Genomic DNA, 27,125 nt, shown 5'->3' with positions numbered 1-27,125 from the left:
CATTCAACTCACTGCTACTGTTGCTTGCCATGTTGAAACTTTTCCTCGTGGGTTTGTTGTGTGTTACGCTATATGCGGTGACCTATTGCAATATGTTGATTACCCAGAATCCCCACGTGACGTCTGCTGTTACCGTAATGACCAGAATTATTGCACCTTTGCTTTTCCTTTTAGCTTATAAATTGGGTTTAATGAAAATTAAATCAATATGATTTTAATCTAAATTATGCAAATAACAGCCCATGGGCGGCTATTTGGACATAGGCGTTTATTAGGAAGAGGCTGTTAATTCACAAAATGGGCTCAGACCCCGGGCGACTATTAGGACAAGGGCGTCTATTTGCACAAGGGCGTCTATTTGGTAATATACGGTATATATATATATATATATATATCAATCAATCAATCAATGTTTATTTATATAGCCCTAAATCACAAGTGTCTCAAAGGGCTGTACAAGCCACAACGACATCCTCGGTACAGAGCCCACATACGGGCAAGGAAAACTCACCCCAGTGGGACGTCAATGGGAATGACTATGAGAAACCTTGGAGAGGACCGCATATGTGGGTAACCCCCCCCCCCCCCCCCTCTAGGGGAGACCGAAAGCAATGGATGTCGAGTGGGTCTGACATAATATTGTGAAAGTCCAACACATCAGCGAAAGTCCAGTCCATGGTGGGGCCAGCAGGAACCATCCCGAGCGGAGACGGGTCAGCAGCGTAGAGATGTCCCCATCCGATGAACAGGCTAGCGGTCCACCCCGGAGCAGAGTAGAAAAGAAAAGAAAAGAAACGGCAGATCAACTGGTCTAAAAAGGGAGTCTATTTAAAGGCTAGAGTATACAAATGAGTTTTAAGATGAGACTTAAATGCTTCTACTGAGGTAGCATCTCTAACTTTTACCGGGAGGGCATTCCATAATATTGGAGCCCGAATAGAAAACGCTCTATAGCCCGCAGACTTTTTTTGGGCTCTGGGAATCACTAATAAGCCGGAGTTCTTTGAACGCAGATTTCTTGCCGGGACATATGGTACAATACAATCGGCAAGATAGGCAGGAGCTTGACCGTGTAGTATTTTATACGTAAGTAGTAAAACCTTAAAGTCGCATCTTAGGTGCACAGGAAGCCAGTGCAAGTGAGCCAGTATAGGCGTAATATGATCAAACTTTCTTGTTTTTGTCAAAAGTCTAGCAGCCGCATTTTGTACCATCTGTAATCTTTTGATGCTAGACATATATAATATAGAAAACGAACCACCAGTTTAAGTAAATGGTGGTATTTCATTCTGAGCACATAATAAAATAGGGTCCCTAAGTTTGACATTCGCATGTTGACTAGATTAGTCCTGGCAAGATAAAAGGCAGTAAATTGGATCTTGGTATGCAAAGTGATAGCTCTATCCGTGAGAAGAGACTACATGTTTAATTTAACGCCAACATTTAAGTTATGGGCTACATCTGTTGCTTTTAGACACTTTCACACAAACATCTCCTTACATGGTACTCTACTGAACTAGCACACACCCAGACCCAGGAAGGAGGAATAATAAACTGTTGGTTTGGCTTCTCCAAGGAAGGAGAGACACATTTTTTGACTTGACCTCGTCCAGTTACTGAAGTCCTGTATAATGACGCTAATAGTGTCCAGTGTATTCCTCCTTCTAACATCGTTAAGTGTTGTATTGTTCAGTGTAGGCCAGATACAATGTTGAGTGGGGATAAAACTGAGTCTATACTGTTGGTAGTTGTTTTGACAACGGAGAGGAAGTGCAATAGGTCGCTCCAGACTTGAAAGTTGCTTACAGGACCGTTTAATGTTTCCTTTGGGTGGCAGCTAGTATCAGCGAACGTTAAGTATCTTGTTTTTGCAGTGTATTCAATTGAATATAGGTTGAAGAGGATTTGCAAATCATTGTATTCTGTTTTCATTAACGATTTACACAACGTGCCAACTTCACTGATTTTGGGGTTTGTACTCAAGCTAAAATAAGGAAACTGAAATGTAACAGCCAGTGTACAGTATGATGCAAATCGATCATTTTAGTTCTTTCCACAATCAAGGCATGTCTTTCCATTTATTTTCCTAGTGTGGAGGATTATGGCAATCGCCTTAAAGCTTTGTTGTTGTTGTTTTTTTCCAATCATGCACACTAAATCACTGACATCTACATGCAGATTAATGACCTTTGGTTCTAATCCTTGTGTGTGGCTCCTCTGGTTTTTTTTACCTAAAAAGGTTCATACAGCACACTCAACTTTAATTATTATTAGGTATTATAATTATGATAATACAATTAACATTAACTGATTTTTTTGAGACAACTAGTTGGACCTGAATTTCATGCAGCCTCTGCTGGTTCATAGCTGGTACATTGTTCAAGATATACACTGTCATCACTCTGGTTACTGTATTTTTAACCACAAGTACCTTTACCCTTGTGTGGTGTTCGGGTCTGTGGGACCCGTTTTCGAATTTTATTAAAATAAAAATTATACAATTAATTAATTTTTCAAACTGAGACTCACTGGCTTTGGCTCATTTTCTGTGAAGAACATATATCAGAATACATATTTAATGAACACACACCATACACCCCCCTACACATTTCTATTACATATAAGATGTCCGGGGTCCACTGGACCCGGGGCTAATAGAAGTGTGGAAATTGATGTTCTGTGTACCGCACGCCCACATACACACACACACACAGCAGGCCTAGACGGGGAGGACAGAGTGTAGGTACACAGAACATCAGAGGGTCAAATGTGCGACAAAATGAGCGCAGACAGTGTTGACAAACAATGTTGCAACCTTGTGTGGGAACCGCAGATGCAGAAACACAAAAGAAGAATCCCTGTGGGATGCAGATAAATTTCCGTGCAACGTTCATATTGTTGTTACTCAGCCAGTGTTTGTGGGTCTTAGACTTAGACTTACTTTTTATTGTCGTTCAAATTTGAACTTTACAGTACAGATAAGAACAAAATTTCGTTGCATTAGCTGGTTGGCAGTGCAGGATAAAAAAACAATAAGGTGCAGATATAAATAAATAGATTACTGTAAAGATAAATATATATTGCACTTTTGCATATGCATCCACGTTTATGGATGTACAGTATGTTATATTGTCTTTATATTCCAGCGAGTTCATCCATTTTTGGGGGGAATTGAGGGGATTATTATGATGCGTTCAAGAGTCTTACGGCCTGAGGGAAGAAGCTGTTACAGAACCTGGAGGTTCTGCTACGGAGGCTGTGGAACCTCTTTCTAGAGTCCAGCAGTGAAAACAGTCCTTGGTGGGGTTGGGAGGAGTCTCTGCAGATTTTCTGAGCCCTGGTCAGGCAGCGGCTTTTTGCGATCTCCTGGATAGGAGGAAGAGGAGTCCTGATGATCTTTTCCGCCGTCCTCACCACTCTCTGGAGAGACTTCCAATCTGAGGCATTGCAGGCTCCAGTCCAGACAGAGATGCAATTGGTCAGTAGGCTCTCTATAGTGCCTCTGTAGAATGTGGTGAGAATGGGGGGAGGGAACTGTGCTCTTTTCATCCCACGCAAAAAGTGCATGCGCTGCTGAGCTCTTTTTACAAGAGCTCCGGTGTGTAGGGACCAGGTTATATTGTCAGTTATCTGCACCCCCAGGAACTTGGTGCTGCTTACCATCTCCACCGCTGTGCCGTTGATGAAGAGTGGAGCGTGGCTGGACTGGTGCCTCCTGAAGTCGACAATGATATCCTTGGTCTTGTCGACGTTCAGGACCTGGTTGTTGGTTCTGCACCTGTCAACCAGATGTTTCACCTCCTCCCTGTAGTCCATGTCATTGTCACGGATGAGGCCCACTACTGTAGTGTCGTCCGCATACTTCACAATGTGGTTGGTAGTGGACCTGGCGTAGCAGTCATGGGTCATCAACGTGAACAGCAGCGGACTCAGGACGCAGCCCTTGGGGGAGCCGGTGCTCAGGGAGATGGCACTGGAGGTGTTGTTGCCCACTCTCACAGACTGGGGTCTGTCTGTGAGGAAGTCCAGCAGCCAATTGCAAAGGGGGGTACTGAATCCAGGGGGGCCAGTTTGCTCACCAAGTGCTGCGGGATGATGGTGTTGAATGCCGAGTTGAAGTCCAGAAACAACATCCGCACGTGTGTGTCCTTTCCTTCCAGATGTGCTAAGCTCAGGTGGAGTGCAGAGGAGATGGCGTCCTCTGTGGAGCGGTTAGGTTAGGGCGATAAGCAAACTGGTATGAGTCGAATGTGGGGGGAAGTCTGGAGACAATGTATTCCTTTACCAGCCTCTCGAAGCACTTCATTGCAGATGTTTTTTGGGATAAGTCAGTATTTTAACATAAAAGTGTTTGATTGTGAGGCATTAAAAGCCAAAAAATGCAACGGGTCCATCAGACCCACAAACACTGGCTGAGTAACAACAATATGAACACCACACAAGGGTTAAATGCTCCAATTATAGTTTATTTACGGAAAAATTTAGAAATAAACTTTAATCATCGAGAAGCGCAAGATGATGTGGTTCGGGCATCTGGTCAGGGGAAGACCCTAGACACGTTAGGGAGACTATGTCTTCTGGCTGCCCTTGGAACGCCTCAGGATCCACCGGGAAGAGTTGGACAAAGTGGGTGAGGGAAGTCTGGGCTTCTCTCGCGACCCGACCGTGGATAAGCGGAAGAAGATGGATGGATGGATAAACTTTAATAGTAATTTGGAGGGCATGGGAAAGAGAAAAGAGGAAACGTTTTTGAATCACATGGTCATTTATTAACAAGTATGTTGCACAACAAAGCAGCAATAGAACCAATGTTGTAATTGTTAAGAGGTTAACACAGCTGATTAATTTATTGTAAACTAAGACAGGTGTAACACGCGTGAGTTTCGCACCAGCAACTGAGTTCATCTAAGCTGACCCCTTCTGATATGTTTCACACCATGCACGCAAAGACTATAGAAAACTTAGGATTCATTGAAAAGGGGCGTTTTTTTGAGCGTTCAGTACATTACATATTACCTGATAACAATCACACAATAACACTATCTCTTCCCTTTCAGTTTTCCGGCATCACAGCTTTCAGAGGATCCACCATGTTGTCCAGGCTGAGTAGCACCATCTCCCGGAGGCACGTGTTTTTTCCCGTCTGCAGATGGGCACACACCAAAGAGAAGGGCAAGCCGCTCATGCTCAACCCCCGCACTAACAAAGTAAATAATGTTTCACCTTGTTATGAACTTTCCTAATGAGCGTATGCTTATTGTGCGCCAGAGTGCAAAACAGATGTGTGGTGGATGCCCCTCAGCTTTGCCTTGAATATAAGGTTTGCACTGTATTTCATTATACAGTGGCCACATTTAATTACTCAACTGCTGAAAGTACCACCTGTTTATTAAGAGTGTTTTTATTTGTAAAAAAACCAAAATATCATTATTTTATTTAAAATGATTTAGCAACAATTAGGGATGGGCAATATGGACTAAAACTTATATCACAATAAATATTGCTGCAATAACGATCACGATATGTAATTTGGCATATACAGTGAACCATAGAACCATAGAACCATTTCAAAACGGGTTACAAGAGCTCCTAATTTGGCTGCTGACATATGCGGTAATGTTGCATCTTTTCCAATTGTACTATTTTCTCAAAACCATTATTAGTTCACAGTATTTATTAATTTTACTGTTAATATCTGGTTACTCTCTGTTGTAACATAGTTATAATGTTAAAATGTAATAAGCACTTATTTTTCTGTTGTTTGGATACTTTCCATTAGTTTTGGGCGATACTACAAATTTGTAAGTAGTTACGGGGGCAGACTTAGTCATACTAAAAATGATCAATATCATAGAATTATAAAATAATGGATCACAACTATAATCGGACGGTGTAGGAGTTAATGTTACACACAAGTGTAACAATATAAATTAAATATTTAAATCATTTCCTTAATCTTTTTATTACATACAATATTTTGGACAAAATAAAGTCAATAGTGCAAAATAAATAAAAACTACTATTGGCTCAGATTTAAATCCTCTGTTTTTTGTACTTTAAGTCCTCCTGTGTCAAGGTATTTATTTCCTGAGTTTATAAACAATACCAGCAAGGACAAAAAAAAAAAAAAAGATTCTAACAGTAACCACTGTGGTGTTAGCCACATACTTAGACTAAGACTTAGACTTAGACTTCCTTTTTATTGTCATTCAAATTTGAACTTAACAGCACAGATAAGAACGAAATTTCGTTACATAAGTGATACTGTACTTAGTATCGTTAGTGTAGATATTTGTATCGATACGCCTACACCTGTTTACATTCAAGAGCTCCAGCTTAGCGGCTAACAGGGCTTCTTGCCTACTGCCCTGTGTAATGTAGCATGTTTACTTTGGTTTTTCATCATCCTCCAGTGATAATTATATTAGTAAGAAACATAATTTATTTGCCTCCATGGAGTCGAGGATTAGTTAGCTGCTAGCAAGGACGCGACATTACGTTAAGGAGGCCTCTTTTTGCTTGTCGCAGCACACACCTAGGTCATCAACATGCATCATCACAATATGACGATAGTATTAAAATCTTTATCATCGTCCAAATTGTTATAAGGGGTTCTTAACTTTTTTGACCTCTGGGCCCAACTTTTGCACTACAGAGGGGCCTGGGCCCACTCAAATAATAACATTGGATTAGTCATTTAATACTAAAACCTTGTCAAATGATATGAAAACATGTGTTCATCCCAAAGAGTGTTAATTATTTAACACACAAACCTTAGCCTTAGGTCAGGCTGATTAGAAAAATAAGTAGTAATTAAATATACTGCATAAGAAGGGACTCATAAATAAGTGAAGAAAATACATTTACGTATGTTGTCCTAAAATTAATAAAATACATTAATAATGAATGTTACTTAACTAAATTGTCAATAAAAATTAAAGTGCAAATGAAAATACAGTTTTACCACTAGTCATAATTGTTGCGCTTAAGAAACTTCGCTATGACTGACTTTATTTGAGACTGTCATAACTGCCACACATGGTGCAAAAGTGTATTACAACTGAGTGACACTGCGGCCCATACGGACCACAGCTGAGAAACAGATATATTTTGGCAGCCCTTAAGGGGGCGCTTGCGGCCCAACAATGGGCACCGCCCCGATGGTTGAGAAACACGGATCTGTATTATTTACAGTACAGGCCAAACGTTTGGACACACCTTCTCATTTCAATGCATTTTCTTTATTTTCATGACTATTTACACTGTTGATTGTCACTGAAGGCATCAAAACTATGACACCTGTGAAGTGAAAACCATTTCAGGTGACTGCCTCTCGAAGCTCATCGAGAGAATGCCAAGAGTGTGCAAAGCAGTAATCAGAGCAAAGGGTGGCTATTTTGAAGAAACTATAATATAAAACATGTTTGTCAGTTATTTCACCTTTTTTGTTAAGTACATAACTCCAGATGTGTCCCTTCATAGTTTGGATGCCTTCAGTGACAATCTACAATGTAAATAGTCATGAAAATAAAGAAAACACATTTAATGAGAAAGTGTGTCCAAACTTTTGGCCTGTACTGTACATCGTCTATGTCTGTGCAACCCTATCTATCCATCCATCCATTTTCTACCGCTTGTCCCTTTTGTGGTCGCGGGGGGTGTTGGAGCCTATCTCAGCTGCATTTGGGCAGAAGGCGGCGTACACCCCGGACAAGTCGCCACCTCATCACAGACTATTGTTATTATCGTTACCATTATTATTTTCCTACAGGAAAAGGCCCACACTATATTGCTGGGGGAAAAAAACGTAAAAATGTAAGGAAAAAGAGCAAAAAGATGTCATGCAATGTGAAAACGATGCAATTTTGACACTAATTATTAATGATAATATTTTACAAAAGTTTGGACACCCCTGATCCAAAATATTAAAAGCTCTCAAAATAAAAAAAATGAAATATAAATATAAACTAAGTAGTCACTTAAAAAATAAAATAAACAAAACACTATTAACTGATGAATTTCAAAAATTATAACATCTACACTAAGAAACACTGTTAAAAGTATAACTGAACACTAATATTTTCGTAAAGCAACATGTTTTAAAGCTACTGTAGGTTGTGCAATTACACAATCGTAATATTATTACTATTGTTATTATCATTACTATTATTATTTTCCTACAGGAAAGGGCCCACGCTATATTGCTAGGGGAAAATATAAGAAACAAGATGTAACGCAATGTGAAAAAGATGCAATTTTGACGCTAATTATTAATGATAATATACTCACCTATAACCCAAAGCTTACTAGTAATTATTCAAACAAAAGATTCAAAAGCTTTCTGTCCTTATACCACTCCTGTTTATGAAAGTGGATACTCTCTTTCGATGCAGCAAATCAAATCTTGCAAGTAGAGACATCAATCAGACGCTGAAGCTATACAATGCTCTGCAAAGCCAGCACCTGCATACATAACAACACTTTCTTGCAGCAGAACAACTGCTCTGGTTTAAGGCTGAAACGACGCGTCGACGTAGTCGACGTCATCGGTTACGTAAATACGTCGACGCCGTTTTTGTGCGTCGACGCGTCGCATAATGACGTCACACTACCGTCATGGCGAAGCGCAAAGCAGACGATCAAAGAAGACGATGCGAGCGGAGCGAGCGAGGGGGGGAAAGCATGACAAAAGTGGTCAAAAGTGTGGGAGTATTTCAATACACGGCCTAATAATGTTGTTGTATGCACACTGTGTCGAGCGGAAATGGCCTATCATAGCAGCACAACGGCTATGAACGAACATTTGAAAAGAAAACCATCAACTAGTCAATCGTCCGCGCGAGCATACGTTGTCATCATTACACAAAAACATGAATGTGTCATTTGTATCTGCTAGGGGTGTAACGGTACGGGGCTTTCGGTTCGGTACGGGGGTGTACCGAACGAGTTTCTAAGCTAAAGTCTTAACAAGCTGCTTTGCTCCGTCTGCCTCTGTCTCAGCACGCAGCATTGTCCCACCCACACAACCATCTGATTGGTACACACGCAGCATTGTCCCACCCACACAACCATCTGATTGGTACACACGCAGCATTATCAGCCAATCAGCAGTGCGTATTCAGAGCGCATGTAGTCAGCGCTTCAGCGTGGAGCAGATAGGTGTTTAGCAGGTGAGCATCAGGCAGCGGACTCTCCCCAAATGATAATAAACACCTCCCAGTCAACTACTAGTAACATCACTATGAGCCCGTTGACCTTCTAGAAACTTAAACTGCAGCTCAGCTCGCTAGAAATCCTGGCTTGAGGTGAAGGCTAATTAGCTCTCAGTTCCAGCCACATCGACCCCTTCTGAGCGCCTATTTTCAGCTGCTGGGAATATTGTAAACAAGAAAAGAACCAAAGCATGTAGACATGCTAACATTTCTTCATTACAACTGTTAGTCACTCACTGGAATGAGTAGAATTGGTTATTGTGTACTGTGTTGGACTGGATGTTTATTTTGCACATTTTAAAAGCAATATTTAATGTTTACAGTGCTCCAGAATATTTCGTTTTGCACTTTTTTGTATTGGATGTTTATCTTTATTTTTTGCACATTTTAAAGCAAAATAAGCAATACTTTTACTTTTGAAATGCTTATACTATTGCAGAATATTAAGATTTGCACTGGATGTTGACTTTTATATTTGCACATTAAAAAGCAAATAAGCTACTTTTAATTTTGTTAAATGTTAAAAGTTTTAAATGTTTACATTGTTACAGAATATTTAGTCATGTTGTTGTCAATGTTGACTGAGTGGCCATACTTCTTTTTTTTTGTAAATAAAAGCCATGCCTTTTGAAAAAACGGGCCTACATTTATTTTTTCATCTTCATTTTGAATAAAAAAATAATCGGCAAAAGGAAAAAATAATCTATAGATTAATCGAAAAAATAATCTATAGATTAACCGATTAATCGAAAAAAATAATCTATAGATTAATCGATAGAAAAATAATCGTTAGCTGCAGCCTTACTCTGGTTTCTATGTGTTTGATACATTTTCTTGAATGGGCTACACTTGAGCTTTGCCACATAGCTGGAGCAACTCTTCCAAACTTAGATTTCAGCAGAAGTGTTGTCGTGCTATAAATAGTACATGCCAACCTTACACGTAAACCGTCCCCCCACCAACTGACTGCTGTGCTGTGAATAATAACACAATAATGCTCAAATCTGGAGCAAAGTAGACATTTGTGGCCTGTTGCAAGTGTATCACTCCAATCAATATCAATCAATATCCTTTATTTAAACAGTTAAAAACTAATTTAGATTAAAATCTCTTGACAGGCCAATAGGTGACGATAGCGAAGGAAAGTGTTCCATTAGCATGACTTTGCATTTTGCAGGGTGAGCCTCTCCCTTTGTATCTTCAAACTGTCTAAACACAGGAGCCTCAAATGTTATAGATTAGTGCTTCATGAATGGGTGGGGCGAGACGTCCTCACATATACTTTATATGACCATACAGCACACCCCCGACCTTGTCTTTATTAGCTTCCTGCAGGTGACACACTCCTTCTTCTCTCAATCCTTTCACCAGCTGCAAAACTGCTTTCACATGGTCACTTCTTTCAGCTCTCATTTTCTCCCTGACAGGGGTCAAGAGGTGTGGTTTCAATGGCAATCTGCCGGAATGTGCCAGACATTTCATCGCACAAAACTATCACACAGAATAGAGTATATCCTTAACATATTCACTAGGGATGGGCGATATTGCCTAAAATCTATTTTGCGATTTATACTGCAGGCTCTTGCAATAACTATATATCACAATATATTATTTGACATTTAAAAGATAATAGAACCATTTCAGAATAGGTTGTTAATTTACTGTACATAGCTGGCGGTTACTTTCTGTTGTAACAAGGTTCTATCTACATTAAAATATATTAAGCATTTATTCTTCTGTTGTTTGTATGCTTTACATTAAGTGAAACTACAAATTTGGGTATTGATCGAATTCCAAGTAGTTACAGGGGCAGTATTAGCCATACCAATGTTCATATTTATATCTTCAAAGATCATCAAATTATTAAATTTTTAATCACAATTGTAATCTGAGATAAACACAGGATGGCAGTGTAACAGTATCAATTCATATTTAAATTACTTCCTTAATCACTTTTATTACATACAATATTTATAATTAAGTCAATAGTACAAACATAACTAAACAAAAGCACAAACTACAATTGGATTGATGATCTAATCACTGTAGTATCGACCATTACTGTGATACTATATTTGGTATCGGTACTGTCAATATTTGTATTGATCCCTGTTTTACTTCTAGGGCTCTATGTTTTTTTCTTTTCTCCTGTGGCGTATTGTGTATCAGGTGAACATCAGTTTTTCAAAATTCAGGACTTTTAAAATCATGCGTTTGCTTTGGCCCAAAGAGTTTAGGTGTGTGCCAAAGGGCACCTCGACAAAAGTCGGGAAGCAACCCAGCATTTCTCCCGCTAAACTCATTGCATACAACAGCACTTCCTCTTCAAGTTCTACTGTGAAGTTCAGCTTTACAGATGCCATGTCCGCTCTGGGGACAGTGTGTTTTGTGGCGTTTACTGCACTACATGGTGGTGGCATGAGTCATTGTAAAGGTAAACACAGGAAATAAACAGATACTGTTCAAGAAACTGAGGCACGGCATCTATTAAAGTGAGAAGTGAATAGAAGCAAAACATTCTCTTGACATTAAATACAGTATTTGTATCGCATTTCATAAATGTGTACACCATTCAACTCTCATGTCGATGCTGTGTTCGATGGACTCCACTGACCTACTTACTATTGTCTCTTTATGTTTCCCCAGGGAATGGCCTTTTCTTTACAGGAGCGACAAATGTTGGGCATACACGGCCTGCTGCCCCCTAAAGTAGAAACACAAGACCTTCAAGCCATGCGCTTCCAGAACAACCTCAAGAAAATGACAGATCCCCTTGAAAAGTACATGTTGTGTCAAGCATTGAAAAACCTCTTTTGTATACCATGAGTTTTCTCCCTAATTTCACTTTACAGGTACATCTACCTGATGGGCATCCAAGAAAGAAACGAGAGGCTCTTCTACAGAGTCTTGATGGAGGACATCGAGGAGCTGATGCCGATTGTCTACACTCCCACTGTGGGCCTGGCCTGCACACAGTACGGACACATCTTTAGACGGCCTAAGTAAGCAAGCTCTCGTAGCTATTTAGACAATAATGGCTGTGTTGACTTATTCGTAGTGGATTGTACATCTATACTTACTGTACACAAACTACTCTAAAGCTCTAAAGCACGGTTTCTAAGCCATAGACCCTGGACCCATTGCTCAGAGTCATGTATAGAGTATGGCCAACCAAACAACAGGCCCCATGATTGCTACCAAGGAATCTCTGCGGCTGTTCTCGGATTAATGCAATTACTGTTGTTTTGATGTTAGTTTTTCTGACGAAATAAACAAAATAATCCGGCATATATAATTCTAAACATACTTCAGCTCATAAAGTTAAAATAAAGCTTGCTTTTATTTTGTGAAAGTATAGTTTTGCCGCTACATTCCTGCTGTGTTTTGTGACCATCAGGCACACACGCACCCAATGGTGCAATAGTTGTAAAAATATACACAGAACGACCAAAAAAATTACGTATTATCCTTATTTTGCCAAAATCTTCAATAGCTTTGGACCAAAAATCACAGATAAATTGTGACTTTTGTGTGAAGTATGTCATCTGTGGTGGCTGCTTCCAATGTATTTGTAATAACTGTATGTATATCTAGATATAATAACACAGATATGGTAACACTGGTGAGCAGTGGAGAATATGGAGAGATTTTTGGTCTAGAACATATTTTGCTTTCTTCATAATTGACGTATTTCTTGCCACTCTGAGATTATCAGTTCACTTTCTCATGTATTATTACACCCAAAATTTGGCTTAGTTTACTCTTTCAATGTCCTTTGTATTTGTATTTGTGCTTTACTTTCTCTACTGTTACCAAATTGCATTATTTTATTTTTACTGAGATTCAAAGATAGTATGTTTTTGTCAATGTGTTAATTTTATTTTGTTATTTGTGTTAGCCTCTTTGTGTTCTGTCTTGAACAAAACGCCAACGTTTTGTCTCGTGTTTACCTCGCACAAGACGCTGCAATCTGTGGCTTTTCAGTGTTGATGGCGAACCTTCACTTCCCATACTTGTTTGTCTTTTTTCCGAGTTGTTGGGGAAAGCGATGTAAAACTTTTCCACAATTCAGCCAAACGCTGCACAACAGGCTTAGCAACAGGCTTAACATCAAAAAACTAACTAGTAACCACCGCAAACACATACCATTAGCTCAAAGTTAGTAGCAGTTATAGCACCCTGTGGTCATGTGAGTGCTTTTTGACCAATCATTGATGAGATCGCCTGAAACCGAGTTGGCCATATTGTCTTTATACACGACATTGCTGGACCGCGAGCACCACTTAGAGGGCTGCCAAAAAAAATTGGTTTTCAGTTGAAATACACTTTTCCACCACTTGTGGCAGTAATGACAGTATCAAGCAAACAGAAGAAGTCTATTGCTAAAGTCATTGAGAAGTGTCATAAATCCTCTAAAGGCTTAGTGGCCACATGCGTGGACAGCACCTTTTAGCTCTTATTTCCAAAATTGTGTACACTACTGAATTGGGGTCTTATGGCCGCTTATGTGGACACTTATACTGCCATCTGGTGGTGTCAGAAGAGTACAACATACAATGGAATTTGGAAAAAAAAGTGTAAAAATAAGAATTAGTATGTCACTAAACATGAAATACATGTTTGTTACTTATGGACTAAGTACATCATATCAAAAGATGATTCTTAGTTTTTATTCTAATTAGGGTCCAATAAGCCCAAATAGCAAAGAGAAATTAAAAAAAAGCATGTAAACAAACAGCTTGGGTCTTAAGAGGTTTTAAGCACGAAAACTGGTGAAGCTTTATTTTCATTTGCAGTTTAGTTAAGAATTATTTATTTTATTAAATTTGTTTATTTTAGCACAACATAGTTGTATGTGCTTTTATTTTTCGTCAGAGTCCCTTCTTATGCAGTATATTTTGGCTAGTACTTATTTTTGTAATCAGCCTGCCCTAAGCCTAATGTTTATGTGTTCAATAAATACTTGGCTTTGTGTTTAACACATGCTTTCATATCATTTGACAAAATTGTAAACTGTAAGTATCAATCAATCAATCAATGTTTATTTATATAGCCCTAAATCACAAGTGTCTCAAAAGTAGGTTAGATATAATTACTAAATATGATTAAAATTAAGTGTAAGACTACTATTTCAGTGTTAATATTTTAGTGGGCTCCTGTAGTTGAAACATTGGGCCCCTGCTGCTCTAAAGTATATCCAAGTTTACTTGTCACTTCAGAAGAATATTGTGATAAAATGTTTGCTGAAATGTGAGCTACTGCGTACTATACTTGGGCTACACTATTATTTTTTAAAACAACAACAAGGGGTTGGCTATATAATTGTTTCTCTCACCAGAGGTTTGTTCATCTCCATTTTGGATAAAGGACACATCCGCTCCATTCTGGACAACTGGCCAGAGACCAATGTGGCTGTGAGTATGTGCCCCAAAATCTTGTGTGGATGCTGTTGTCTGTTGGTCAGGTATTCCAACACTTTAGTCAATAAATGTTTCTGTCTTAATGTAGGCAGTAGTAGTGACTGATGGCGAGCGTATTCTAGGCCTTGGTGATCTGGGAGTGTATGGCATGGGAATCCCTGTTGGAAAACTCTGCCTGTACACAGCCTGTGCCGGTATCCGGCCTGAAAGGTGTCTGCCCGTAACGATTGATGTTGGCACGAACAACGAGGTGGGACGATGTGGAGAAAAATGACGTAAAGTTCCATCATTTCTGACACATCTGTTCTCGCTTATTCAGACTCTCCTTAAAGATCCGCTTTATATGGGCTTGTACCAGCGGAGAGACCGCTCTCAGGCCTATGACGACCTCATTGATGAGTTCATGGAGGCCGTGGTGGACAAATACGGGCAAGACACCTTGATACAGTTCGAGGACTTTGGGAACCACAACGCATTCCGCTTCCTGAGGAAGTACAGGGAAAAATACTGCACCTTTAACGACGATATTCAAGGTTCAATCATTTATGCTCAATATTAGTAGAATCCAAGCATAATAGTTTATTCAAATGTGGCATCCGCTCTAATGGATGCGAATTCTCAAAGAATCGGCAGATGTGTCACCTCTAATGGACTGCTGTACACACCTTGATTGCGTATATGTCGCAGTAGACATCTTTACATCGTGCAGAGATAAATGACATCTGTAAAGATGTCGTTCACAATGGAATTTTAAGAAAAAAATGTGGGACTGGTGTTTACTAAGATCCAAACACCAGTCGGTAAACAGTGTTAGCAATCTATATGTGTCGGAATACAAGCAATTACATTGGGGTGTAGCTATATGGCTCTATGATGACTTTTCTTTATTTTCTTGGTTACAGGCACTGCAGCAGTAGCCCTCGCTGGTCTGCTAGCAGCCCAGAGAGCCACAGGGAAGCCCATCACGGAGCACCGGGTGCTTTTCCTGGGCGCGGGAGAGGTATTCTGCTTGTTCTTCTTCTTTTTGTCTTCAATAAAGATTCAAGCATCTTTTACTTCCCGTCCTGTCCACAGGCTGCTCTTGGCATCGCAAACCTGATCGTGATGGCCATGATGGAGTCGGGAATGTCACAGGCGGAGGCCAGGGAGAAGATCTGGATGTTTGACAAAGATGGCTTACTAGTAAAGGTCAGTGAGCGCAGCACAAACTAGATTATAAGAATGAATAGACTGGCATGTCTGTGTCGCTTCCTCCAGACTGGCTCAATAAAATTATCCTACTCAACAATACATTCATTGTTATTGATTTTGTAGCTATGAGTTATTGCTTATGTCTCCAGGGTAGAACGCAGGCAATGGACACGAACCAGGAAGCATTCGTTCACGACAGTCCAGGTGACGTTCACAGCTACCTGGATGCTGTCAACACCATCAAACCTACAGCTATCATCGGTAAGCCAGGACTTTAGTTCAACAGTGGAACCCGTATGTGTCGACATCCCTTGGACTAATGTTGACATAAGCGGTTGTCTGCATAACGCAAAACGAATCCCTCCCTTGCTTGCACATTTACTTTTGCTAGAGACATAGGGGAGAATGGGCAATCATAAATAATTTTTATACCTACACTGCAAAAACTGAAATCTAAGTAAGATTAAATATCTCAAATAAGGGTAATATTTGCTTATTTTCTGTCTGATAAGATAATTCTTCTCACTAAGCAAATTTAATGTTAGAGTGTTTTACTTGTTTTAAGGGTTTTGGTCCTAAATTATCTCAGTAAGATATTACAGCTTGTTGCTGAGATTGTATGACCTATATTCAGTAAAACATGCTTGAAACTAGAATATCAACTGTTGCAAAGCTGTGTCATCAACACTCACAAGTATAAAACTACTTTTTTAAAGTAATAATTTCTTACTTCAAGCATGAAAAAAAAAATCATGATACCGACCGCATATCATTATGTCAAGATAATGGCACTAGCATTTACTTAATTGAAGAATATTTTTCAACATATTGAGCAAAAAGGTCTCTTTTCTTTTTTTTACCAAGAAAAGTGCACTTGTTATTAGTGAGAGAATATACTTATTTTAAGGTATTTTTGGGTTCATTGAGGTTAGCTAATTTTACTTGTTTTGGAAAGTCTTGACAAGCCGAATTTTCTTGTTCTATCGGCAGATAATTTTGCTTAGTTCAAATAAAATACCCCTAATTTTTGTATTATTTTTTTCTTGTTTTTGAACACTGACTTTTTGCAGTGTACCTATTTTGGTGGCTAACAATCTAAAAATAATGTAATGGGTAAAGAATCCTGGTTAATACCACAGTCGTCCCTCGCAACATTGCGATACGAAGTATGCAGCTTCAATCTATCGCGGATTGTTTTATACATAGTCGTTGTATTTTTGGCTGAAATTCCACATTTTTAAGCAAGAAAAAGGCTGAATAGAACTAAAAATATCAATACTTCAGAAGTAGTGGCCACAAGATGAACCCAAACCAATCAGCGCGCTGTTCAATATCGTGACCAATGATTGGCTCAACCTGGATTAAAGGTGTTTAAAGGTTACTATGTGGGTGTTATTTCATGTGTAGAAGGCTCTCATAATGTTAAAACCTGTATCTAGAACAAACCTGGGCAAATTAAGGCCCGGGGGCCACATGCGGTCCGTTAAGCTTTTCAATCTGGCCCACCGGACATTCCCAAATAATTTTTTTAGACCTTTTAAGGAAGAAACTGTAGCTTTCATTATGATGTGCAGTGATGTGTTCAAATGACCATAAGTCTTGAACTATACAAAGTATTTCAATGGTTGGAATCTGCGCTTTTGCATGATATACTAGTTACTATGATAATCTAATTAGTTACTATGGTAATCTAAGTCACAGCAGCTCAGACGAGGCACCGAGCAGTGTGGGTGGGGAGCGTTTCCACAGAGTGTTTCCAGAGCGGCCAGCCTGAAATGCGGGTGTCAGGGACAGACGCGGAAGGAGATTTTTACAGCAAAGTTCTAATGCTTAGTGATATATCAGATATATCAGATCGTAGGTGGGGGGTTTTTACCCTTCACCTTCTTATTTCACTGTTTGTTGCATTTTTGTTGCGTTTCGCTTGACTGTAAAATTTGTCAATCGAGAGGGGGTTTGTCAATATTCAGTGTTTTATCCATCATAGTTAATATTGTAAATTCTAAATTCTTTATTTTCATGTACATTCTGGGTGTCTCATTCAGTAGAAAATGTAAAATTCCATTCCATTTTTTAAAGTTTTTAGCATTCAATAAGCTATTATTGTGAGATTTTATATTAGTGTTCCTAAAAAATAAATATACCAGCCCCCAGACACATTTTTTTCTCTAAATTTGGTCCCAGAGTCAAAATAATTGCCCAGGCCTGATCTAGAAGGTTGTAAAACCATTTTTTATGCTTTAGCCATGCAAATATTAAATTCATAATTAATAATTCCTACTTTGATTTTGGGCCTGACTGTGGTAAATTAATTTATGCAATTAACAGTGATAAAGAAGGAATTACAGCACAGTGCTTTTTTTTTTTTAACATAGTTTGCACTGAACAGTAATTCACTGTGCTGGAGGGTACGAGACTCACTGCAATTCTACATGTTGACAGAATGATTTTTCATGTAGATTATCTCATTTGGTCTCATATTTTATGTGACTTCAGCATTTAGTCAAAAAAACATGGTGGACCAGGAGTTGATGATGATACAGTTTGTCGACATAAACCGACTGAAGTGTGTTCCACTGTGGTTTGTTTTGCTCGCTGTAATTAAGGTCCATGTCTGTGACTGCAGGTGTTGCAGGAGCCGGCCGACTGTTCAGCCATGGTGTCATCAAGGCTATGGGAGTCTAAACGAGCGGCCCATCATCTTTGCCTTGAGTAACCCCACTACCAAAGCAGAGTGTACAGCAGAGGACGCCTACACGCTCACTGATGTACACAGCCTGTTTTTCTAGTTTCAAATCTAACATGTTGACTTCTTACATTCCTTCTTCCTGTTCTTTGCCGCTCCCCTCGCACACAGGGAAGATGTCTTTTCGCCAGTGGCAGTCCATTTGGTCCAGTGACTCTGCGGGACGGAAGAGTCATCACTCCTGGACAAGGAAACAACGCTTACATCTTCCCAGGTGAGCAACTTCAAAGTGTGTTTAAAAGATCGCCATGAAGAAGGTGTTGTTGCTGTGTGTGTGCGTGACAGGTGTGGCTCTGGCCGTGATCCTGAGTGGAGTACGACACATCAGTGACACTGTGTTCCTGGAAGCTGCAAAGGTAATACTATCTTTGTCTCTTCGGACAACATTTAGGCTTTTTTTCATTTGATATCATGTCTTGGAACATCCAAAAAAAAAGGTCCAGCAATTTTGCAGCCATTAAAAATGAGAAAACTCATTAGATGTTCGAGACAAATATACACTACCGTTCAAAAGTTTGGGGTCACCCAAACAATTTTGTGGAATAGCCTTCATTTCTAAGAACAAGAATAGACTGTCGAGTTTCAGATGAAAGTTATCTTTTTCTGGCCATTTTGAGCGTTTAATTGACCCCACAAATGTGATGCTCCAGAAACTCAATCTGCTCGAAGGAAGGTCAGTTTTGTAGCTTCTGTAACAAGCTAAACTGTTTTCAGATGTGTGAACCTGATTGCACAAGGGTTTTCTAATCATCAACTAGCCTTCTGAGCCAATGAGCAAACACATTGTACCATTAGAACACTGGAGTGATAGTTGCTGGAAATGGGCCTCTATACACCTATGTAGATATTGCACCAAAAACCAGACATTTGCAGCTAGAATAGTCATTTACCACATTAGCAATGTATAGAGTGTATTTCTTTAAAGTTAAGACTAGTTTAAAGTTATCTTCATTGAAAAGTACAGTGCTTTTCCTTAAAAAATAAGGACATTTCAATGTGACCCCAAACTTTTGAACGGTAGTGTATATATTTTTTGTATATTATTTATTTTTAGGGGTGTGGGAAAAAATCGATTCGAATTCGAATCGCGATTCTCACTTTGTGCGATTCAGAATCGATTCTCATTTTAAAAAAATCATTTATTTTTATTTTTTATTTTTTTAATTAATTAATTTATTTTTTTTATTTTTATTAATCAATCCAACAAAACAATACACAGCGATACCATAACAATGCAATCCAATTCCAAAACCAAACCCGACCCAGCAACACTCGGAACTGCAATAAACAGAGAAATTGAGAGGAGACACAAACACGACACAGAACAAACCAAAAGTAGTGAAACAAAAATTAATATTATCAACAACAGTATCAATATTAGTTACAATTTCAACATAGCAGTGATTAAAAATCCCTCATAGAGATTATCATTAGACATTTATTTAAAAAAAGAACAATAGTGTCACAGTGGCTTACACTTGCATCGCATCTCATAAGTTTGACAACACACTGTGTCCAATATTTTCACAAAGATAAAATAAGTCATATTTTTGGTTCATTTAATAGTTAAAACAAATTTACATTATTGCAATCAGTTGATAAAACATTGTCCTTTACAATTATAAAAGCTTTTTACAAAAATCTACTACTCTGCTTGCATGTCAGCAGACTGGGGTAAATCCTGCTGAAATCCTTTGTATTGAATGAATAAAGAATCCTTTTGAATCGGGAAAATATCGTTTTTGAATCGAGAATCGCGTTGAATCGAAAAAAATCGATTTTGAATCGAATCGTGACCCCAAGAATCGATATTAAATCGAATCGTGGGACACCCAAAGATTCACAGCCCTATTTATTTTATTGTCATAACTTTTCCTTTAAACAATATTAATCTTGACACTTGGATGTTGTTTTAAATGGTTGTTATCTTTTTTATTGCCAACAAATCATATATATTTAGTTTGGTAACTGTAACTTTCAGTTTTTTTCTTAATATTATGAATTAATTCTCCTAACATTCTGTCTTTTTTATAATTACTATGTATTTTTCCTCATAACAGTATGACTTGTTTTTATTATTATGATGATGTCTTGTTTCATAACATTACAACTTCAGTCTTGGAATTATTTTTTTTATATTTTTTTCTTGTTATATTGCTACTTTATTCACTTAAAGGCCTACTGAAATTATTTTTTTTTATTTAAACGGGAATAGCAGATCCATTCTATGTGTCATATTTGATCATTTCGCGATATTGCCATATTTTTGCTGAAAGGATTTATTAGAGAAAATCGACGATAAAGTTCGCAACTTTTGCTCGCTGATAAAAAAAAGCCGTGCCCCTACCGGAAGTAGCGTGACGTCACAAGCGGTAGTGCTGCTCACAATTCCCCGTTGTTTACAATGGAGCGAGAGATATTTGGAGCGAGAAAGCGACGATTACCCCATTAATTTGAGCGAGGATGAAAGATTTGTGGATGCGGAACATTAGAGTGAAGGACTAGAATGCAGTTCAAGAGATATCTTTTTTCGCTCTTACCGTAACTTAGGTACAAGCTGGCTCATTGGATTCCACACTCTCTCCTTTTTCTATTGTGGATCACGGATTTGTATTTCAAACCACCTCGGATACTATATCCTCTTGAAAATGAGAGTTGAGAAGGCGAAATGGACATTCAGTGACTTTTATCTCCACAACAATACATCGACGAAGCTCTTTAGCATGAGCTAACGTGATAGCATCTGTCTCAAATGCAGATAGACACTAAATAAATAGATACCTGACTGGAAAGATAGACAGAAGTTCAACAATACTACTATCAGGAGACACCAAACCAAACACTGGACATATAAATACACGGTTAATGTGTATTCGACGCTTGTCGAAGCCTAGCAATGCTGTTGCTAATGACGCTAACTTAGCAACGGGAGCTCGTCAGAGCTATGATAAAAACATTAGCGCTCCACCTACGCCAGCCAGCCCTCCTCTGCTCATCAACACCCGTGCTCACCTGCGTTCCAGCGATCGACGATGCGGTCGGCGGCCCGGAGACGTAGGAAGTCAAGGTGAGGTCGCCGGCGCTAGTGTCTGCTATCCAACAAAGTCCTCCTTGTTGTCTTGCTACAGCCAGCCGCTAATACACCGATCCCACCTACAACGTTCTTCTTTGCAGCCTCCATTGTTCATTAAACAAATTGCAAAAGATTCACCAACACAGATGTCCAGAATACTGTGGAATTATGAAATAAAAACAGAGCTTTGTGTATAGGATTTTTCGGGCTCCGAATACTTCCCTTGTCCTTGTGACGTCACACGCATACGTCAGCATAATAAAACGTTTTCAAGCGGAAGTGTGGCGGGAAATTTAACATTGCACTTTATAAGTTAACCCGGCCGTATTGGCATGTGTTGCAATGTTAAGATTTCATCATTGATATATAAACTATCAGACTGCGTGGTCGGTAGTAGTGGGTTTCAGTAGGCCTTTAAGACTACAATTTAAAAAAATATTTCTTCTCCTAACTTCATGCCCATTTTCTCATTACATAATGACTTATTTTTTCAAACAGTATCACTTTATTTCTGGAACATTAACCTTTAGGGTTTCCGTCCTTTAATATTATTTTTTTATTTTCATATCATATTGGCTTTTTTCTTGTAAATATTGTGTGACAGACTAATGTCTCTTAATATTATGACCTTTTTTTCCTCAAGAGTACAACTTTTTCTTGTAATATTACAAGCTATTTTCCTCATAAGAATACAACTTTTTACTTGCAATATTCTGATTTTCCTCATAACATTCTGGTTGGATTGTTACGTCTTTCTTCACATAACCGTAAAACAAATGATTGTAACATTACGTCTTCAGTCCAAGCCTGGTCTGGTTTAATGACAATGTGACATACTGTACATCAGTGTTGGTCAGTCGTGGTGTAGTGGTTCGCTCGAATGATCTCGCTGCTCATCTGGCAGACGCTGGCAGAGCAGCTGACTGATGAAGAGCTGGAGGAAGGCCGACTGTACCCGCCGCTCTCCAACATCAGAGAGGTTTCACTCCAGATGGCCGTCAAGGCAAGAAAAACAGATCATACTTAAACTCCCTATAACTTGTTAACTAACCTGCTTTGACTTCAGGTGGTGGAGTACGTGTACGCTAAAGGCATGGCGTTCCGCTACCCAGAGCCCTTGGACAAGAACGCCTTTGTTAACGCGACCGTGTGGAACACCAACTATGACTCCTTCCTGCCCGACACCTACGACTGGCCTGGGGTCAGCTTTAGCCCCAAAACTAACTAAGCAAAGTACACCCCTCCTTGTTTACTATACTGTCCCTTAGTTGGAATCATGTCTGTGAAACATGCTTGCACTGTACCCCCTAGTGGTGGAAAAAACAGCCTGAAAATATGGTTTGAGCACCAAAAGCTTTGCAAACGACTAACCATCTAAAAACACTCCGAACAGTAGAAGTCACGCTTTTTTTAAGAGACGGGCATACTTCATACAGCAGCTGAACCGATATCCACTCCAGCCGTTTTTGTTTCATCATTGGATTTGTGGCAGCTGTAATAGTGTTTGTTGTTCACTGGATCTCCCACTTAGCTTCGCAGGTTTAAAAGCTGCTGCACCTTCCTCCTCGACACTTTGAAACTTGATATTATTATGGTATTTTGTTGTTGTGTTTGTTATGTATTTAACCGGAAGTTACTTATCAGGCTGTCATGAATACAACAAATTGCCCCATAATATATAGATATATTTTTAAAAAGTATTTTTTTTATATCTAGGTTTTTACTGGAAAGAGCTTTGAATCAGTTAGTTTCTTCTAGTTTGTAGCCACACAATAATATTTCACCACCTAAAATGCCATTGTAACAATATTTTCATGTATTGTTGATATTTTTACAGCGCTTAGTCATTTTTATAAAAGTGAAAAGACCTTAAGTATGAGGTGTTTTTAGGTCTATTTTTCAAATGTACCATACAGTAAGTGTTAAGACTTGTACCATAAAAGGCATTGTTGACATCACACACTGGAAAACAAACAAACTAACCTCACAACCTATTTCAGTTTGACATGAATTTTACGTGTTTTAATCATTCATCGTTCATTTTCAAACAAATATAAATGTCTCACATTGTTTTAATCTTAGGACTGTTGTTAAATGACTGCTTAACATTTGACAGCACTTGTCTGATTGTCTTTGTCAAATGTTTTATTCAGCATACTGTCCCATTGTTAAATGCTGTATGTTTATTTGAAGAGAACCTCCATGAAGTAGTTACTGCGTCTTACTGTGTTATATTTTGGTGTCAGAAAATGTCAACAGCAAAATGGCCTTATACTCTCTGTCTGCAAGAACAGAATGTTTATGCTGCTTAAAATACATAGTGGAGATGAATAAAAAATTACAAAATTACTCTTCTTTCTCTGATCAATAACGACATTATTTTGACAGTGTAATACACATTGAGTTGAGTAAGTTTGTGTTTATTTGGAACATGCATGCATACAACATGATACATCCCAATTTCCAGTTCCTCTATTCAACATGTTCGAAAAGGAGTAGGAAGAAGCAAAATGTATTTAATCCTACCCCTTTTCCTTTACATAGCAGTTGCTAAAACTTTTGTTCACTTCCTGTTCTCAATATATTCACAATTTACTCCATAACTAATAACATTAAAATAAATAAATAATAATTAGTGAAGTAAGTTATATTTCATATTGTGAGATAAATTATCTAGATTATCTAGAAAATGAATGGATGGATGAAATACATTCAGAATGGTTATAATGGTTCTTCTTCTTTGTACTTTGTAAACACTTTAAGTTTGAAGAGTTTCTTGAAGAGGATCATATTAGTACATTGTTTGATTTATTTAATCCATTCTATAATTTAATTCCACATACTGATATACTGAAGGTCTTAAGTGTTGTACGTGCGTACAAATGTTTTAAATTACATTTTTCTCTAGGATTATATTTCTCTTGTTGAGAATACTTTTTGTACATTCTTGGGTAGCAGATTGTAGTTTGCTTTGTGCATAATTTTAGCTGTTTGCAAATGCACTATGTCAAGGAATTTCAGTATTTTCGATTCAACGAATAAAGGGTTTGTATGTTCTCTATATCCAACATTATGTATTATTCTAACTGATCTTTTTTGTAACACCGTTAATGAATGAAGTGTACTTTTGTAGTTGTTTCCCCATATTTCTGCACAATAACTCAGATATGGTAACACTAGCGAGTAGGGTTGTACAGTATACCGGTATTAGTATAGTACCGCGATACTAATGAATCATTTTCTGTACTATACCGACTATGAAACTAATGTTAAGTATCAAACAACAGAAGAATAAGTGATTATTACATTTTAACACAAGTGTAGATAGAACATGTTAAAAGAGAAAATAACCAGATATTATCAGTAAATGAGCAAGTAGATTACTAATACATTTTCTACCACTTGTCCTTAATAATGTTGACAAAATAATAGAATGATAAATGACACAATATGTTACTGCATAGATGAGCACTATGTGCTCAGGATGCCACCCGAACGCCTCCCTAGGGAGGTGTTTGGGGCACGTCCGACCGGCAGGAGGCCAAGGGGAAGACCCAGGACACGTTAGGAAGACTATGTCTCCCGGCTGGCCTGGGAACGCCTCTGGATCCACCGGGAGGAGCTAGACGAAGTGGCTGGGAAGAGGGAAGTCTGGGATTCTCTGCTTAGGCTGCTGCCCCCGCCACCCGACCTCGGATAAACGAAAGAAAATGGATGGATGGATGGATGTTACTGCATACGTCAGCAGACTAAATTAGGAGCCTTTGTTTGTCTACTTACTACTAAAAGACAAGTTGTCTTGTATGTTCACTATTTTATTTAAGGACTTAACTGCAATAAGAAACATATGTTTAATGTACCCTAAGATTTTTTGTTAAAATAAAGCCAATAATGCAATTTTTTGTGGTCCCTTTTATTTAGAAAAGTACCAGAATCATTTTAGTACCGGTCCCGGTACCAAAATATTGGTATCGTTACAACACTACTAACGAGCAGTAGAGAATATTGATGTAGGCTAGTTCTGGCGTTGTGATTTCCTACTGTCATAAAACCCACCACGATGCCTTGTTTTTCGTTTATGTTGTTTCAGAATACATTTCACTATGTGCTTGTTTTTGTCATGTCTGTCGACACACTTGATAGTAACCTGCGACTTTATTTATTTTATTATTTCATTCTGAGAGAGTATTTCCGTTCGAGTGGGATGACGTCATAGATTTAGACCACATATGTCAGAGTCAAGGCCCGCGGGCCATATCCGGCCCGCGAGAAGGTTTTTTACGGCCCTTGGGATGATCTTGATTTATTATTAGAACCGGCCCGCAGACCGCAGATCTTTTTTTTTTTTTTTTTTTTTTTTTTTTTTAGACCGCAGATCTTTTACACGCACCAAGCGGATGCCGGTCCAAGGTTCCGAAAGGGGGCGAGCGGCCCGCCGGGACGCGCCTGCCGGCCGAAGGGCTGCAGCCCGGCCGTCAGTCGCGGAGCCCGCCGTGCCACGCGCGCCAAGGGGGCGGGCCGAAACCCGGCCCCGAGGCCCTGAGACTTCTGCTTTGTTTCCCCAAACCGCGCGTCACCGCCGGGCCCGCACCACCGTCGGGCTGCAGCCCGAGCGTCGGTGGCGGAACCCGTCATGTGCCGCGCGCGCCAAGCGGAGCGGGGGGGTCAAGCGGGCCGAAACCCGCAGGCCACCCCCTCACCACGAGGCCCTGAGACTTCTGCGTTTGACCCCTACGCCCGCCGTCAAGCCACGAGGGCCAGCCGTCGGGTCGCGGAGCCCGCCGTGCCACGCGCGCCAAGGGGCGGGCCGAAACCAGCGGGGGGTTTCGGGCACCCAACTCGCCTCCCTCCCACGGAGGGAGGAGGGGGGTTTAATGTGAACATTACTGTGCAATCACATATTTAGAGTTTTTACTCAATTCAAGTTTAAAAGTTAAAGTTTAATATTTGTTTTCACTGCATGTTACTTCTCCTTAAACAAAGTGTTGTTTTTGATTTATAGATTTTTGCACTTTATTTTATTGTATTTCAATTTAATTATATTTTTAAAATATTTCAGTTGAGTGGATGATAGAAAATTGCTATTATTGTTTTTTTCTTTGAAGTAAATTTAGCCCACTTTTGCTAAAATAGAAAATATAGGCTACTGATGGTGCCTTGAATACCGGTTTCTTTCATTTAATGTTCATGTTATGGGGATTTTTATATAAAGGAAATTTGTCTTTTGTGTCTGTTGAAAATTAAAGATTACTGACAGAGCCATAAGAAAATATTGCTTTATTTATCTGATCATATTGGAATATATTTGTTAGGTTTTCAGTAGGTTCAATTAGGTTCACTAGACTATATGCGTCATTTAAAAATTTTTCAATGAACATTCGAACAGTCCGGCCCTCGGCTTGTAGCTAAATTTTTTATTTGGCCCTCCGTCCATTTGACTTTGACACCCCTGATTTAGACGGTTTTGACCATCATTGTGCTTT

General features: G+C 39.1%; 1 protein-coding gene across 1 annotated transcript in view; it reads left to right on the top strand.

The window, feature by feature from the left end:
* Positions 1 to 23,974, top strand: part of me2 (malic enzyme 2, NAD(+)-dependent, mitochondrial) — a 28,499-nt gene extending 4,525 nt beyond the window's left edge. The window contains 15 exon segments of the mRNA XM_062024268.1: positions 5,058 to 5,207; positions 11,859 to 11,992; positions 12,065 to 12,214; positions 14,551 to 14,626; positions 14,721 to 14,882; positions 14,952 to 15,165; positions 15,535 to 15,632; positions 15,707 to 15,820; positions 15,973 to 16,084; positions 18,450 to 18,497; positions 18,500 to 18,591; positions 18,681 to 18,783; positions 18,855 to 18,925; positions 22,547 to 22,645; positions 22,709 to 23,974. Of these exon segments, the coding sequence (XP_061880252.1) occupies positions 5,091 to 5,207; positions 11,859 to 11,992; positions 12,065 to 12,214; positions 14,551 to 14,626; positions 14,721 to 14,882; positions 14,952 to 15,165; positions 15,535 to 15,632; positions 15,707 to 15,820; positions 15,973 to 16,084; positions 18,450 to 18,497; positions 18,500 to 18,591; positions 18,681 to 18,783; positions 18,855 to 18,925; positions 22,547 to 22,645; positions 22,709 to 22,870 (1,752 nt within the window). The 5' untranslated portion in view covers positions 5,058 to 5,090 and the 3' untranslated portion in view covers positions 22,871 to 23,974.
* The last annotated feature ends 3,151 nt before the right edge of the window (positions 23,975 to 27,125 follow it).

This window comes from Entelurus aequoreus, linkage group LG17 (genome assembly GCF_033978785.1).
Source record: "Entelurus aequoreus isolate RoL-2023_Sb linkage group LG17, RoL_Eaeq_v1.1, whole genome shotgun sequence".
Taxonomy (NCBI): Eukaryota; Metazoa; Chordata; class Actinopteri; order Syngnathiformes; family Syngnathidae; genus Entelurus; species Entelurus aequoreus.
Note: the sequence above shows the minus strand (reverse complement) of the source record. Positions and strands in the feature narration are given on the sequence as shown.